Consider the following 16,619-nt stretch of genomic DNA (forward strand, 5'->3'; position numbering starts at 1 on the left):
TGTGAAGCTGGTCAGTCTCTGAACTAAAGAGTTATACTTAAAGGGACATTCCAGACAAAACTTAAATCCACGTGGATGCATTTCAGTTTTGAATAGAAGCATTTTTGTAATATACATGTATTAGTAAAAATGCTTCTAATAAAAGCTATAGCTGTTTCAAAGATCTATTTAAGTATGCACCGTGCACCAGCATTTTAAACACATCACTTGCTCAGAGAGCTAAAGGTGCTTGTACCATCTGGTAATGACTCAATTTGTTAATTGCTGACATGATTACCAGCCCCACTGGCGCTCTGAGCAGCTGCAGAATTTAAAATGCTAGTGCACTGAGAATATCCTGCTATGTTTCACATGTACGTGCAGAAGAGAATGCTAACATTAACACAGTGATAACTGTTACTAAAAGCATTTTTGTCTATATATGTTGTTTCTTTTCAAAGTTGTTGTTTATCTATGTGCATTTAAATTTTGACCGAAATGTCCCTTTAACCCACAGTGTATACTGAACTCCTGAATAAATTATTTCCCAAGATTCATAATATAAGGTGATGTACAATTTGACAGTACTATAAGACCATTTTCAAATTAACATATTTATAATCAATAAAATAAAGTTTGGGCTACTATGCTATTTTTTAATGTTATGAAATTCCATGTTTTGTGTTTTTTTAGTAGTGCATTACTGCTCCTTGAACAAAGGATATCAAGAGAATAAAATGTTTAAAATTGCATTTTCTATCTGAATCCTGAAAGCAAAAACAGAATTTATGCTTACCTGATAAATTACTTTCTCCAACTGTGTGTCCGGTCCACACTTGTGGGAATATCTCTTCCCCAACAGGAAATGGCAAAGAGTACAGCAAAAGCTGTCCATATAGTCCCTCCTAGGCTCCGCCCACCCCAGTCATTCGACCGACGGACAGGAGGAAAACAGGAGAAACTATAACGTGCTGTGGTGACTGTAGTTAAAGAAATAAATTCATCAAACCTGATTAAAAAAACCAGGGCGGGCCGTGGACCGGACACACCGTTGGAGAAAGTAATTTATCAGGTAAGCATAAATTCTGTTTTCTCCAACATTGGTGTGTCCGGTCCACGGTGTCATCCATAACTTGTGGGAACCAATACCAAAGCTTTAGGACACGGATGAAGGGAGGGAGCCAATCAGGTTGCCTAAACGGAAGGCACCACGGCTTGCAAAACCTTTCTCCCAAAAATAGCCTCCGAAGAAGCAAAAGTATCAAATTTGTAGAATTTGGCAAAAATGTGCAGGGAAGACCAAGTCGCTGCCTTACTTATCTGATCAACAGAAGCCTCGTTCTTGAAGGCCCATGTGGAAGCCACAGCCCTAGTAGAGTGAGCTGTGATGCGTTCGGGAGGCTGCCGTCTGGCAGTCTCGTAAGCCAATCGGATGATGCTTTTCAGCCAAAAGGAAAGAGAGGTAGCAGTAGCTTTTTGACCTCTCCTCTTGCCAGAATAAACGACAAACAGAGAAGACGTTTGTCTGAAATCCTTTGTAGCTTCTAAATAGAACTTTAGAGCACGAACTACATCTAGATTGTGTAACAAACGTTCCTTCTTTGAAACTGGATTCGGACACAAAGAAGGCACAACTATATCCTGGTTAATATTCTTGTTGGAAACAACCTTTGGAAGGAAACCAGGTTTAGTACGCAAAACAACCTTATCTGAATGGAACACCAGATAGGGCGGATTACACTGCAGAGCAGATAACTCAGAAACTCTTCTAGCAGAAGAAATAGCAACCAAAAACAGAACTTTCCAAGATAACATCTTGATATCTATGGAATGTAGAGGTTCAAACGGAACCCCTTGAAGAACTGAAAGAACTAAATTCAGACTCCAGGGAGGAGTCAAAGGTCTGTAAACAGGCTTAATCCTGACCAAAGCCTGAACAAAAGCTTGAACATCAGGCACAGCTGCCAGTCGTTTGTGTAATAAGACAGATAAAGCAGAAATCTGTCCCTTTAGAGAACTCGCTGATAATCCCTTATCCAAACCTTCTTGGAGAAAAGAAAGGATCCTAGGAATTTTGATCTTACTCCATGAGAATCCATTGGATTCACACCAACAGATATATCTTTTCCATATTTTATGGTAAATCTTCCTAGTTACAGGTTTTCTGGCTTGTATCAGAGTATCTATTACAGAATCCGAAAACCCACGCTTAGATAAAATCAAGCGTTCAATTTCCAAGCCGTTAGCTGAAGGGAAACTAGATTTGGATGTTCGAATGGACCTTGTACTAGAAGATCCTGTCTCAAAGGTAGCTTCCATGGTGGAGCCGATGACATATTCACCAGGTCTGCATACCAAGTCCTGCGTGGCCACGCAGGAGCTATCAAGATCACAGAGGCCCTCTCCTGCTTGATCCTGGCTACCAGCCTGGGAATGAGAGGAAACGGTGGAAACACATAAGCTAGGTTGAAGGTCCAAGGCGCTACTAATGCATCCACTAGAGTCGCCTTGGGATCCCTGGATCTGGACCCGTAGCAAGGAACCTTGAAGTTCTGATGAGGCGCCATTAGATCCATGTCTGGAATGCCCCATAATTGAGTCAACTGGGCAAAAATCTCCGGGTGGAGTTCCCACTCCCCCGGATGGAATGTCTGACGACTCAGATAATCCGCCTCCCAGTTTTCCACTCCTGGGATGTGGATCGCAGATAGGTGGCAGGAGTGATCCTCCGCCCATTTTATGATTTTGGTCACTTCTCTCATCGCCAGGGAACTCCTTGTTCCCCCCTGATGATTGATGTAAGCAACAGTCGTCATGTTGTCTGATTGGAATCTTATGAATCTGGCCTTTGTTAGTTGAGGCCAAGTCCTGAGAGCATTGAATATCGCTCTCAGTTCCAGAATGTTTATTGGGAGAAGAGACTCTTCCCGAGACCATAGCCCCTGAGCTTTCAGGGAGTTCCAGACCGCGCCCCAGCCCCCTAGACTGGCGTCGGTCGTGATGATGACCCACTCTGGTCTGCGGAAGCTCATTCCCTGGGACAGGTGGTCCTGGGTTAGCCACCAACGGAGTGAGTCTCTGGTCTTCTGATCTACTTGAATCACTGGAGACAAGTCTGTATAGTCCCCATTCCACTGTTTCAGCATGCACAGTTGTAATGGTCTTAGATGAATTTGCGCAAAAGGAACTATGTCCATTGCTGCAACCATCAACCCTACTACTTCCATGCACTGAGCTATGGAAGGACGTGGAACAGAATGAAGAACTTGACAAGCGCTTAGAAGTTTTGATTTTCTGACATCTGTCAGGAAAATCTTCATTTCTAAAGAATCTATTATTGTCCCCAAGAAAGGAACTCTTGTCGACGGAGACAGGGAACTTTTTTCTATGTTCACTTTCCATCCGTGAGATCTGAGAAAGGCCAGAACGATGTCTGTGTGAGCCTTTGCCTTTGAAAGAGACGACGCTTGTATCAGAATGTCGTCCAAGTAAGGTGCCACTGCAATGCCCCTTGGTCTTAGAACCGCTAGAAGGGACCCGAGTACCTTTGTGAAAATCCTTGGAGCAGTGGCTAGCCCGAATGGGAGAGCCACAAACTGGTAATGTTTGTCCAGAAAGGCGAACCTTAGGAACTGATGATGATCTTTGTGGATAGGAATATGTAGATACGCATCCTTTAGATCCACGGTAGTCATAAATTGACCCTCCTGGATTGTAGGTAAAATCGTTCGAATGGTTTCCATTTTGAACGATGGCACTCTGAGAAATTTGTTTAGGATCTTTAAATCCAGAATTGGTCTGAAAATTCCCTCTTTTTTGGGAACCACAAACAGATTTGAGTAAAACCCCATTCCTTGTTCCACGACAGGTCTTCTACACAATGTAAGAATGCCTGTCTCTTTATTTGGTTTGAAGATAAGTGAGACATGTGGAACCTTCCCCTTGGGGTAGTTCCTTAAATTCCAGAAGATAACCCTGAGAAACTATTTATAGTGCCCAGGGATCCTGAACATCTCTTGCCCAAGCCTGAGCGAAGAGAGAGAGTCTGCCCCCTACTAGATCCGGTCCCGGATCTGGGGCTACTCCTTCATGCTGTTTTATTCTTGGCTTTGAAAGGCCTATCTTGTGGGAGGGCGTGGCCCTTACCCCCAGTGATGTCTGAGATAATCTCTTTCAATTCTGGCCCAAAAAGAGTTTTACCCTTGAAAGGGATATTAAGCAATTTTGTCTTGGAAGATACATCCGCTGACCAAGACTTTAGCCAGAGCGCTCTGCGCGCCACAATTGCAAACCCAGAATTTTTCGCCGCTAATCTAGCTAACTGCAAAGCGGCATCTAAAATAAAGGAATTAGCTAACTTAAGTGAGTGAACCCTGTCCATAACCTCCTCATACGGAGTCTCTCTACTGAGCGACTTTTCTAATTCTTCGAACCAGAACCACGCTGCTGTAGTGACAGGAATAATGCACGAAATAGGTTGCAGGAGGTAACCTTGCTGTACAAAAAACAGAATTTATGTTTACCTGATAAATTTCTTTCTCCAACGGTGTGTCCGGTCCACGGCGTCATCCTTACTTGTGGGATATTCTCCTCCCCAACAGGAAATGGCAAAGAGCCCAGCAAAGCTGGTCACATGATCCCTCCTAGGCTCCGCCTACCCCAGTCATTCGACCGACGTTAAGGAGGAATAATAGCATAGGAGAAACCATATGGTACCGTGGTGACTGTAGTTAAAGAAAATAAATTATCAGACCTGATTAAAAAACCAGGGCGGGCCGTGGACCGGACACACCGTTGGAGAAAGAAATTTATCTGTTAAACATAAATTCTGTTTTCTCCAACATAGGTGTGTCCGGTCCACGGCGTCATCCTTACTTGTGGGAACCAATACCAAAGCTTTAGGACACGGATGAAGGGAGGGAGCAAATCAGGTCACCTAAATGGAAGGCACCACGGCTTGCAAAACCTTTCTCCCAAAAATAGCCTCAGAAGAAGCAAAAGTATCAAACTTGTAAAATTTGGTAAAAGTGTGCAGTGAAGACCAAGTCGCTGCCCTACATATCTGATCAACAGAAGCCTCGTTCTTGAAGGCCCATGTGGAAGCCACAGCCCTAGTGGAATGAGCTGTGATTCTTTCGGGAGGCTGCCGTCCGGCAGTCTCGTAAGCCAATCTGATGATGCTTTTAATCCAAAAAGAGAGAGAGGTAGAAGTTGCTTTTTGACCTCTCCTTTTACCTGAATAAACAACAAACAAGGAAGATGTTTGTCTAAAATCCTTTGTAGCATCTAAATAGAATTTTAGAGCGCGAACAACATCCAAATTGTGCAACAAGCGTTCCTTCTTTGAAACTGGTTTCGGACACAGAGAAGGTACGATAATCTCCTGGTTAATGTTTTTGTTAGAAACAACCTTTGGAAGAAAACCAGGTTTAGTACGTAAAACCACCTTATCTGCATGGAACACCAGATAAGGAGGAGAACACTGCAGAGCAGATAATTCTGAAACTCTTCTAGCAGAAGAAATTGCAACTAAAAACAAAACTTTCCAAGATAATAACTTAATATCAACGGAATGTAAGGGTTCAAACGGAACCCCCTGAAGAACTGAAAGAACTAAATTGAGACTCCAAGGAGGAGTCAAAGGTTTGTAAACAGGCTTGATTCTAACCAGAGCCTGAACAAAGGCTTGAACATCTGGCACAGCTGCCAGTTTTTTGTGAAGTAACACCGACAAGGCAGAAATCTGTCCCTTCAGGGAACTTGCCGATAATCCTTTTTCCAATCCTTCTTGAAGGAAGGATAGAATCCTAGGAATCTTAACCTTGTCCCAAGGGAATCCTTTAGATTCACACCAACAGATATATTTTTTCCAAATTTTGTGGTAAATCTTTCTAGTTACAGGCTTTCTGGCCTGAACAAGAGTATCGATAACAGAATCTGAGAAACCTCGCTTCGATAAAATCAAGCGTTCAATCTCCAAGCAGTCAGCTGGAGTGAAACCAGATTCGGATGTTCGAACGGACCCTGAACAAGAAGGTCTCGTCTCAAAGGTAGCTTCCAAGGTGGAGCCGATGACATATTCACCAGATCTGCATACCAAGTCCTGCGTGGCCACGCAGGAGCTATCAAGATCACCGACGCCCTCTCCTGATTGATCCTGGCTACCAGCCTGGGGATGAGAGGAAACGGCGGGAACACATAAGCTAGTTTGAAGGTCCAAGGTGCTACTAGTGCATCCACTAGAGCCGCCTTGGGATCCCTGGATCTGGACCCGTAGCAAGGAACTTTGAAGTTCTGACGAGAGGCCATCAGATCCATGTCTGGAATGCCCCATAGTTGAGTGACTTGGGCAAAGATTTCCGGATGGAGTTCCCACTCCCCCGGATGCAATGTCTGACGACTCAGAAAATCCGCTTCCCAATTTTCCACTCCCGGGATGTGGATAGCAGACAGGTGGCAGGAGTGAGACTCCGCCCATAGAATAATCTTGGTCACTTCTTCCATCGCTAGGGAACTCCTTGTTCCCCCCTGATGGTTGATGTACGCAACAGTCGTCATGTTGTCTGATTGAAACCGTATGAACTTGGTCCTCGCTAGCTGAGGCCAAGCCTTGAGAGCATTGAATATCGCTCTCAGTTCCAGAATATTTATCGGTAGAAGAGATTCTTCCCGAGACCAAAGACCCTGAGCTTTCAGGGATCCCCAGACCGCGCCCCAGCCCATCAGACTGGCGTCGGTCGTGACAATGACCCACTCTGGTCTGCGGAATGTCATCCCTCGTGACAGGTTGTCCAGGGACAGCCACCAACGGAGTGAGTCTCTGGTCCTCTGATTTACTTGTATCTTTGGAGACAAGTCTGTATAGTCCCCATTCCACTGACTGAGCATGCACAGTTGTAATGGTCTTAGATGAATGCGCGCAAAAGGAACTATGTCCATTGCCGCTACCATCAACCCGATCACTTCCATGCACTGAGCTACGGAAGGAAGAGGAACGGAATGAAGTATTCGACAAGAGTCCAGAAGTTTTGTCTTTCTGGCCTCTGTTAGAAAAATCCTCATTTCTGAGGAGTCTATAATTGTTCCCAAGAAGGGAACCCTTGTTGACGGGGATAGAGAACTCTTTTCCACGTTCACTTTCCAGCCGTGAGATCTGAGAAAGGCCAGGACGATGTCCGTGTGAGCCTTTGCTCGAGGGAGGGACGACGCTTGATCAGAATGTCGTCCAGGTAAGGTACTACTGCAATGCCCCTTGGTCTTAGCACCGCTAGAAGGGACCCTAGTACCTTTGTGAAAATCCTTGGAGCAGTGGCTAATCCGAAAGGAAGCGCCACGAACTGGTAATGTTTGTCCAGGAATGCAAACCTTAGGAACCGATGATGTTCCTTGTGGATAGGAATATGTAGATACGCATCCTTTAAATCCACCGTGGTCATGAATTGACCTTCCTGGATGGAAGGAAGGATAGTTCGAATGGTTTCCATCTTGAACGATGGGACCTTGAGAAATTTGTTTAAGATCTTGAGATCTAGGATTGGTCTGAACGTTCCCTCTTTTTTGGGAACTATGAACAGATTGGAGTAGAACCCCATCCCTTGTTCTCTCAATGGAACAGGATGAATCACTCCCATTTTTAACAGGTCTTCTACACAATGTAAGAACGCCTGTCTTTTTATGTGGTCTGAAGACAACTGAGACCTGTGGAACCTCCCCCTTGGGGGAAGTCCCTTGAATTCCAGAAGATAACCCTGGGAGACTATTTCTAGCGCCCAAGGATCCAGAACATCTCTTGCCCAAGCCTGAGCGAAGAGAGAGAGTCTGCCCCCCACCAGATCCGGTCCCGGATCGGGGGCCAATATTTCATGCTGTCTTGGTAGCAGTGGCAGGTTTCTTGGCCTGCTTTCCCTTGTTCCAGCCTTGCATTGGTCTCCAAGCTGGCTTGGCCTGAGAAGTATTACCCTCTTGCTTAGAGGACGTAGCACCTTGGGCTGGTCCGTTTTTACGAAAGGGACGAAAATTAGGTCTATTTTTTGCCTTGAAAGGCCGATCCTGAGGAAGGGCATGGCCCTTACCCCCAGTGATATCAGAGATAATCTCTTTCAAGTCAGGACCAAACAGCGTTTTCCCCTTGAAAGGAATGTTTAGTAGCTTGTTCTTGGAAGACGCATCAGCCGACCAAGATTTCAACCAAAGCGCTCTGCGCGCCACAATAGCAAACCCAGAATTCTTAGCCGCTAGCTTAGCCAATTGCAAAGAGGCGTCTAGAGTGAAAGAATTAGCCAATTTGAGAGCATTGACTCTGTCCATAATCTCCTCATAAGGAGGAGAGTCACTATCGAGCACCTTAATCAGTTCATCAAACCAGAAATATGCGGCTGTAGTGACAGGGACAATGCATGAAATGGGTTGTAGAAGGTAACCCTGCTGAACAAACATCTTTTTAAGCAAACCTTCTAATTTTTTATCCATAGGATCTTTGAAAGCACAACTATCCTCTATGGGAATAGTGGTGCGTTTGTTTAAAGTAGAAACCGCTCCCTCGACCTTGGGGACTGACTGCCATAAGTCCTTTCTGGGGTCGACCATAGGAAACAATTTTTTAAATATGGGGGGAGGGACGAAAGGAATACCGGGCCTTTCCCATTCTTTATTAACAATGTCCGCCACCCGCTTGGGTATAGGAAAAGCTTCTGGGAGCCCCGGCACCTCTAGGAACTTGTCCATTTTACATAGTTTCTCTGGGATGACCAAATTTTCACAATCATCCAGAGTGGATAATACCTCCTTAAGCAAAATGCGGAGATGTTCCAATTTAAATTTAAAAGTAATCACATCAGATTCAGCCTGCTGAGAAATGTTCCCTAAATCAGTAATTTCTCCCTCAGACAAAACCTCCCTGGCCCCCTCAGATTGGGTTAGGGGCCCTTCAGAGATATTAATATCAGCGTCGTCATGCTCTTCAGTAACTAAAACAGAGCATCCACGCTTACGCTGACAAGGGTTCATTTTGGCTAAAATGTTTTTGACAGAATTATCCATTACAGCCGTTAATTGTTGCATAGTAAGGAGTATTGGCGCGCTAGATGTACTAGGGGCCTCCTGAGTGGGCAAGACTCGTGTAGACGAAGGAGGGAATGATGCAGTACCATGCTTACTCCCCTCACTTGAGGAATCATCTTGGGCATCATTGTCATTATCACATAAATCACATTTATTTAAATGAATAGGAATTCTGGCTTCCCCACATTCAGAACACAGTCTATCTGGTAGTTCAGACATGTTAAACAGGCATAAACTTGATAAGAAAGTACAAAAAACGTTTTGAAATAAAACCGTTACTGTCACTTTAAATTTTAAACTGAACACACTTTATTACTGCAATTGCGAAAAAACATGAAGGAATTGTTCAAAATTCACCAAACTTTCACCACAGTGTCTTAAAGCCTTGAAAATATTGCACACCAATTTGGAAGCTTTAACCCTTAAAATAACGGAACCGGAGCCGTTTTAAGCTTTAACCCCTTTACAGTCCCTGGTATCTGCTTTGCTGAGACCCAACCAAACCCAAAGGGGAATACGATACCAAATGACGCCTTCAGAAGTCTTTTATAAGTATCAGAGCTCCTCTCACATGCGACTGCATGCCATGCCTCTCAAAAACAAGTGCGCAACACCGGCGCGAAAATGAGACTCTGCCTATGCTTTGGGAAAGCCCCTAAAGAATAAGGTGTCTAAAACAGTGCCTGCCGATATTATTATATCAAAATACCCAGAATAAATGATTCCTCAAGGCTAAATAAGTGTTAATATCAATCGATTTAGCCCAAAAAAGGTCTACAGTCTAAATAAGCCCTTGTGAAGCCCTTATTTACAATCGTAATAAACATGGCTTACCGGATCCCATAGGGAAAATGACAGCTTCCAGCATTACATCGTCTTGTTAGAATGTGTCATACCTCAAGCAGCAAAGGACTGCAAACTGTTCCCCCAACTGAAGTTAATTGCTCTCAACAGTCCTGTGTGGAACAGCCATGGATTTTAGTTACGGTTGCTAAAATCATTTTCCTCATACAAACAGAATTCTTCATCTCTTTTCTGTTTCTGAGTAAATAGTACGTACCAGCACTATTTGAAAATAACAAACTCTTGATTGAATAATGAAAAACTACAGTTAAACACTAAAAAACTCTAAGCCATCTCCGTGGAGATGTTGCCTGTACAACGGCAAAGAGAATGACTGGGGTAGGCGGAGCCTAGGAGGGATCATGTGACCAGCTTTGCTGGGCTCTTTGCCATTTCCTGTTGGGGAGGAGAATATCCCACAAGTAAGGATGACGCCGTGGACCGGACACACCTATGTTGGAGAAATCTTTTTAAGCAAACCCTCCAATTTTTTATCCATAGGATCTTTGAAAGCACAATTATCCTCGATAGGAATAGTAGTGCGCTTGGCTAGTGTAGAAACTGCCCCTCGACCTTAGGGACTGTCTGCCATAAGTCCTTTCTGGGGTCAACCATAAGAAATAATTTCTTAAATATAGGAGAGGGAACAAAAGGTATGCCGGGCTTCTCCCACTCCTTATTCACTATGTCCGCCACCCGCTTGGGTATAGGAAAAGCGTCGGGGTGCACCGGAACCTCTAGGAACTTGTCCATCTTGCACAATTTTTCTGGAATGACCAGGTTGTCACAATCATCCAGAGTAGATAACACCTCCTTAAGCAGTGCGCAGAGATGCTCTAATTTAAATTTAAATGTCACAACATCAGGTTCTGCCTGTTGAGAAATTCTACCTGAATCTGAAATTTCCCCATCTGACAAAACCTCCCTCATGGCCCCTTCAGATTGGTGTGAGGGTATGACAGAGCAATTATCATCAGCGCCCTCCTGCTCAACAGTGTTTAAAACAGAGCAATCGCACTTTCTCTGATATGCAGGCATTTTGGATAAAATATTTGCTATGGAGTTATCCATTACTGCCGTCAATTGTTGCATAGTAATAAGCATTGGCGCGCTAGAAGTACTAGGGGCCTCCTGCGTGGGCAAAACTGGTGTAGACACAGAAGGAGATGATGTAGAACTATGTCTACTCCCTTCATCTGATGAATCATCTTGGGCAACTTTACTATCTGTGGCAGTACTGTCCTTACTTTGTTTGGACGCTATGGCACAATTATCACACAATTTTGAAGGGGGAGACACATTGGCTTCCATACATACAGAACATAGTTTATCTGAAGGCACAGACATGTTAAACAGGCTTAAACTTGTCAATAAAGTACAAAAACCGTTTTTAAACAAAAACGTTTTTAAACTGTCTCTTTAAATTTTAAACAGTGCACACTTTATTACTGAATATGTGAAAAACTATGAAGGAATTGTTCAAATTTAACCAAATTTTCACCACAGTGTCTTAAAGCATTCAAAGCATTGCACCCCAATTTTGAGACCTTTAACCCTAAAAATGAAGAAACCGGAGCCGGTTACAGTTTTAACCCCTCTACAGTCCCAGCTACAGCCTTTGCTGCGACTTTACCAAACCCAGGGGGTATACGATACCAAATGAAGCCTTCTAGGAACCTTTTCAACTACTTTCAGACCCACACACATGCAGCTGCATGTCCTGCTCTCAAAAGTAACTGCGCAGTAATGGCGTGAAAATGAGGCTCAGCCTACTACAGGGAAGGCCCTTCCTGACTGAAAAGGTGTCTAAACCAGTGCCTGACGTTAAAAAAACGTTCCCCAAAATTTATAAGTGTGAATATCAACATCAAACTTTATAAAATGCCCAAATAAAGCAATCGATCTTGCCCATAAAAGTGTCTACCAGTTTTATAGCCCACATTAAGCCCTTTATTCTGTTTGTTTTAGACTAAGAAAATGGCTTACCGGTCCCCATGAGGGGAAATGACAGCCTTCCAGCATTACACAGTCTTGTTAGAAAAATGGCTAGTCATACCTTAAGCAGAAAAGTCTGCTAACTGTTTCCCCCAACTGAAGTTATTTCATCTCAACAGTCCTATGTGGAAACAGCAAACGATTTTAGTTACTGCTGCTAAAATCATATTCCTCTCACAAACAGAACTCTTCATCTTTTTCTGTTTCAGAGTAAATAGTACATACCAGCACTATTTTAAAATAACAAACTCTTGATAGTAGAATAAAAAACTACAACTAAACACCACATACTCTTCACCATCTCCGTGGAGATGTTGCCTGTGCAACGGCAAAGAGAATGACTGGGGTGGGCGGAGCCTAGGAGGGACTATATGGACAGCTTTTGCTGTACTCTTTGCCATTTCCTGTTGGGGAAGAGATATTCCCACAAGTTATGGATGACGCCGTGGACCGGACACACCAATGTTGGAGAAATACGTGCATTGTTTTTGGAGAATGGAATACATCAAATGTAGTTTTGCAGGAAAACGCCACTATCCCAAACTCAGCATATTAATGTTGAGTTCAGTAAAGCCAATCAGATGTTGTACTGTCAAAGATATTTTCTATTGTCTGAAACTATGTTTAGGAGCATTCACTGTCCTGAATTTGGGCAAAGAAGCACTCAGTTTCATGACCAGAATGTTTATATTTTTTTCATACAAAATAAGACACATTCCAAATTTTTAAAGCATATTAACAACTGAATTGCTGGGATATAATGGATGCATTAAAAGGTATGTATCATTTTCATGCACATTTAAATGGTTTTATCTGATAGATTGTTATTTTTATGCATAACATACTTTTTTTTTTACATTCACAACTAATTATCTATTGTTTACAATTTCCTCATTATCTTTCAGTATTATTTCAGAACGCTGCACATACACTTTTCAATAAATACAACCTAAATGGCAAATGTTTTAAGAACTCCAATATCAGTACAAACAAGATAACACAATTTGACAACATACCTGAAGCTTTCTCTTCTTTCTTGAAAGACTCCCCGTCCAGTCACTGATACGTCTCATTCGATTTTTTAATGTGTCCTTTTTAGCAGCATCCTCAGTTAAAGGCTTTGACTTTCGACATGGGAGTGTGTATGAAGAATACTGTGTAGGTCCTCTGTGTTCTACCATAGATGGATCATCAATGTCTGAGGCAAAAGAAACTCTATTACATATGTTATGATGTGAGCTGATATAATTATCACACAGTTGGCCACCAGGAGGGATACCCCCTTCCAAAGCAGATTTTTTGTACAATTCCTGGAGAGAACAAATTGATGATCTCTGATTGTAAAGTTCACTGCTTTCATTTGGCATAAGTCCTCCACGTATGCTTGTACCTTGTGTACTCCTTGTAAAATAAGGGCTATCAATCTCATTGATATCCCTGTTTCCCCAAGGACAATCATACCAAGAAGAGTCAGAGCTGAGTGAACTTCCTTTGCTGGACCTAAGCCCAGAGTCACTCGTTGACAGACCATGGCTTGCAGGGTAATCCATCCCGGAGAGTCTCCTTGGATCAAGATGATTGAGTTCTTTATTTTCTAATGCTGGAGAGTATCTAAGCAACTGGACTGGTCCATCTGATTCCTCAGACGGAACATTATTTCCACTATTGTGGAACTCAACCCGTAAACAGCCATCCAGCTTCCCTAATGTTTTAATGAGAACCTTCGGACTTTTTCTTTCCTCAGCTTGTAAAGTTGATGACATGCTGTCATGGATCTCATAGCAGTTTAAAATGTGCCCGTTACATTCTCTATGGTTTCCTGTATCAACATCAATATAATGATAGCCATTGTCTGGTAAACAGGTGTTATTATTTCCCTGGCAACAGGTTGCAGGCACATGTGACCTATGTTTCGGATAGATGCTAGTTTTGGGTCCTTTCAGCACTATATCACTTTGTCTTGATGAATATGGTGGATTGCTCTTACACTGAGAAAGACAGTTCCTAGCTAGAGGCCGTGATTTGTAACTTGCACTGCTGTTATTTCGTACCCATCCAGAGGACGTCCAAGGTTTTTCTTCTTTGCTATGGGTTTTATGTATTTTAAGAGAGCAAGACTTCAGCTTAGTATCTGACACAGCACTACTGTTTGGACTTCTCGCGCTATGTAGGCTGTACTGACTTTCTGAGTTCCCCATTCCTGCCTAAAATAGGAAACAAAATCACGTTATCTAAATAACCACACCAAACTTAAAGGGACAGTCAGGTTAAAATTTAACTTTCATGATTCAGACAGGGCATGCAATTTTAAACAATTTTCCAATTTACTTTTATCATCAAATTTACATTGTTCTCTTGGTAGTTTTTGTTGAAACCTAAACCTATCATGTGCTAATTTCTACGCCCTTAATGACCGCCTCTTATCTCAGTGCATTTTGATAGTTTTTCACAGCTAGACAAAGCTAGTTCCTGTGGGCAATAGAGATAGCATTGTGCTCTTGCCCGTGGAGTAAGTTATGAGTCACCGCTGATTGGCTGAAATGCAAGTCTACTGTGATAAGGGGGCAATCTGCAGAGCCTTAGATACAAGGTAATCACAGAGGTAAAAAGTGTATTAATTTAACCGTGTTGGTTATGAAAAACTGGGGAATGGGGATTATCTTTTTAAACAATAAAAAAATTCAAGTAGACTGTCCCTTTAATAAGAAAAAACACTTATTATGTAACAGAAAACATCCGTTTTTTTCTTATCTGTGACAATATTTACAAAAATTATTAAAACAAAAGTAAAGAGGGTATTTTGAAATGCAGCAGTGTAATGTTTGTTTTTTTGTTTACTATCTTCTTTTGTATCTAGCAAAAGGGTGCTACTGAGTCAGCCATTGAATTAGATGAAAGCATAAATTCTTTAGTGAACAAAAAAGACAAAGCTGATGTAGATGTGTCACCTATAGTAGTCCTTAAAAAATGCAAACTATCAGAAAACTAAGGTCCCCTCATCAGGTTCATGAAGTTCCTTTTGGGAAAATAGATGTCTCTGTCCTTAGTAAATTTACTTTTCTCTTTCACACTTGTGACCGATTGTCCCTAACCACCATTAGGGCTGTAGGAATTATCCCTGTCATCTAGTAAGCAATAAATACATTTTTAATGTCATCATGATAAATGTTGTTTTATTTTATCGATTTGCATAAATATTAGTTGTTAAACTGCTTTTCTTTTATACAAATTTGATTTTAATACCACCTTAAATGACCATTAAACACTTTGTGATGTTAATATAAAATGATAACTCATATATATATATAAAAAAAACTCTGCAATATACTTTCATTCTTTATTTTGTCCCTTTTCCTATAATTTCATCTGAAATTGTGAACTTTTCAGTTCCTGATAGAAATGGGAGTGCAGGACACTGTTGTATTCCTCACAGCCATTGGCTGCACACTCTAGTGACCTATTTATAACTGTCCCTAATTGGCCACAGCAGAGAAGGTAACCTAAGTTACAACATGGCAGCTCCCATTGTTTTATAGACACTAAAACTTTACACTTATTTTGACAATATTTAAACAGCTAATGAAACTTTAAAAACACATCTACATGTTATTCTCAGACTAAACTTTTCTTTGAATGCATCATTCTATCTAGCATTTATTTAGTGTTTAATGTCCCTTTAACACACAATGAGAACAATAAACTAAGACTGAGCAACAAATATTATTTCTTTAATTATATTTCAGTAATGGATATATAATTACAAGTTACTTTCAAATTGTGCAGTTTTTTTATATATGCACAGTTTCTGAGGCACCGGCTCCTACTAAGCATGTGCAATAGTTCTCAGTTTATATCTATGGCTGTCACATAATACAACAGAAAAAAAAAATACTACTTATTTAAAATTTAGAGTAAGTGCTATTGCTTTGTCTTGTTATCATGCACTTGCTGATTATGCAATGTGTCTGTGTTTAACGGTCCTTTAAGCTAGGGGTCAATAACTTGGGGCCCCCAGATGTTTTGGAACTACATTTCCCATGATGCTGAGACACTCTTTAGGCTGTCTGAGCATCATGGGAAATGTAGTGCTTTAAGCAGAGCATCTGTTAAAAAAAAAATGGAGTTTCGTGAGCGAGCCTGCGATTTACTGATATATTGTAGGTATTGTCACTCTATAAAAAACGTCTGGGCTTGTAACAAATGACATATAACTGTTGAATGAATGAACTATAATGAGATATATTTCTGAAAAAAATATTTTGATATACTTTTTCATGCATAAAAACAGAATTTATGTTTACCTGATAAATTACTTTCTCCAACGGTGTGTCCGGTCCACGGCGTCATCCTTACTTGTGGGATATTCTCCTCCCCAACAGGAAATGGCAAAGAGCCCAGCAAAGCTGGTCACATGATCCCTCCTAGGCTCCGCCTTCCCCAGTCATTCGACCGACGTAAAGGAGGAATATTTGCATAGGAGAAATATTTGCATAGGAGAAATCATATGATACCGTGGTGACTGTAGTTAAAGAAAATAAATTATCAGACCTGATTAAAAAACCAGGGCGGGCCGTGGACCGGACACACCGTTGGAGAAAGTAATTTATCAGGTAAACATAAATTCTGTTTTCTCCAACATAGGTGTGTCCGGTCCACGGCGTCATCCTTACTTGTGGGAACCAATACCAAAGGTTTAGGACACGGATGAAGGGAGGGAGCAAATCAGGTCACCTAGATGGAAG

At 41.9% G+C, this 16,619-nt stretch overlaps 1 protein-coding gene across 4 annotated transcripts in view; it reads right to left on the minus strand.

Annotated features, from left to right (window-relative positions):
• The window catches only part of TIAM2 (TIAM Rac1 associated GEF 2), a 645,041-nt gene that overhangs the window by 315,049 nt on the left and 313,373 nt on the right, over positions 1-16,619 (minus strand). For 3 of the 4 annotated variants that reach the window (XM_053710965.1, XM_053710967.1, XM_053710966.1), the window contains one exon: positions 12,894-14,081. The exons of the other annotated variant lie outside the window; for it this stretch is intronic. In XM_053710965.1, the coding sequence (XP_053566940.1) occupies positions 12,894-14,081 (1,188 nt within the window). The remainder of the gene's footprint in view (positions 1-12,893; positions 14,082-16,619) is intronic. 4 annotated transcript variants of the gene reach the window in all.

The sequence above is a fragment of the Bombina bombina genome, chromosome 4, assembly GCF_027579735.1.
Source record: "Bombina bombina isolate aBomBom1 chromosome 4, aBomBom1.pri, whole genome shotgun sequence".
NCBI lineage: Eukaryota > Metazoa > Chordata > Amphibia > Anura > Bombinatoridae > Bombina > Bombina bombina.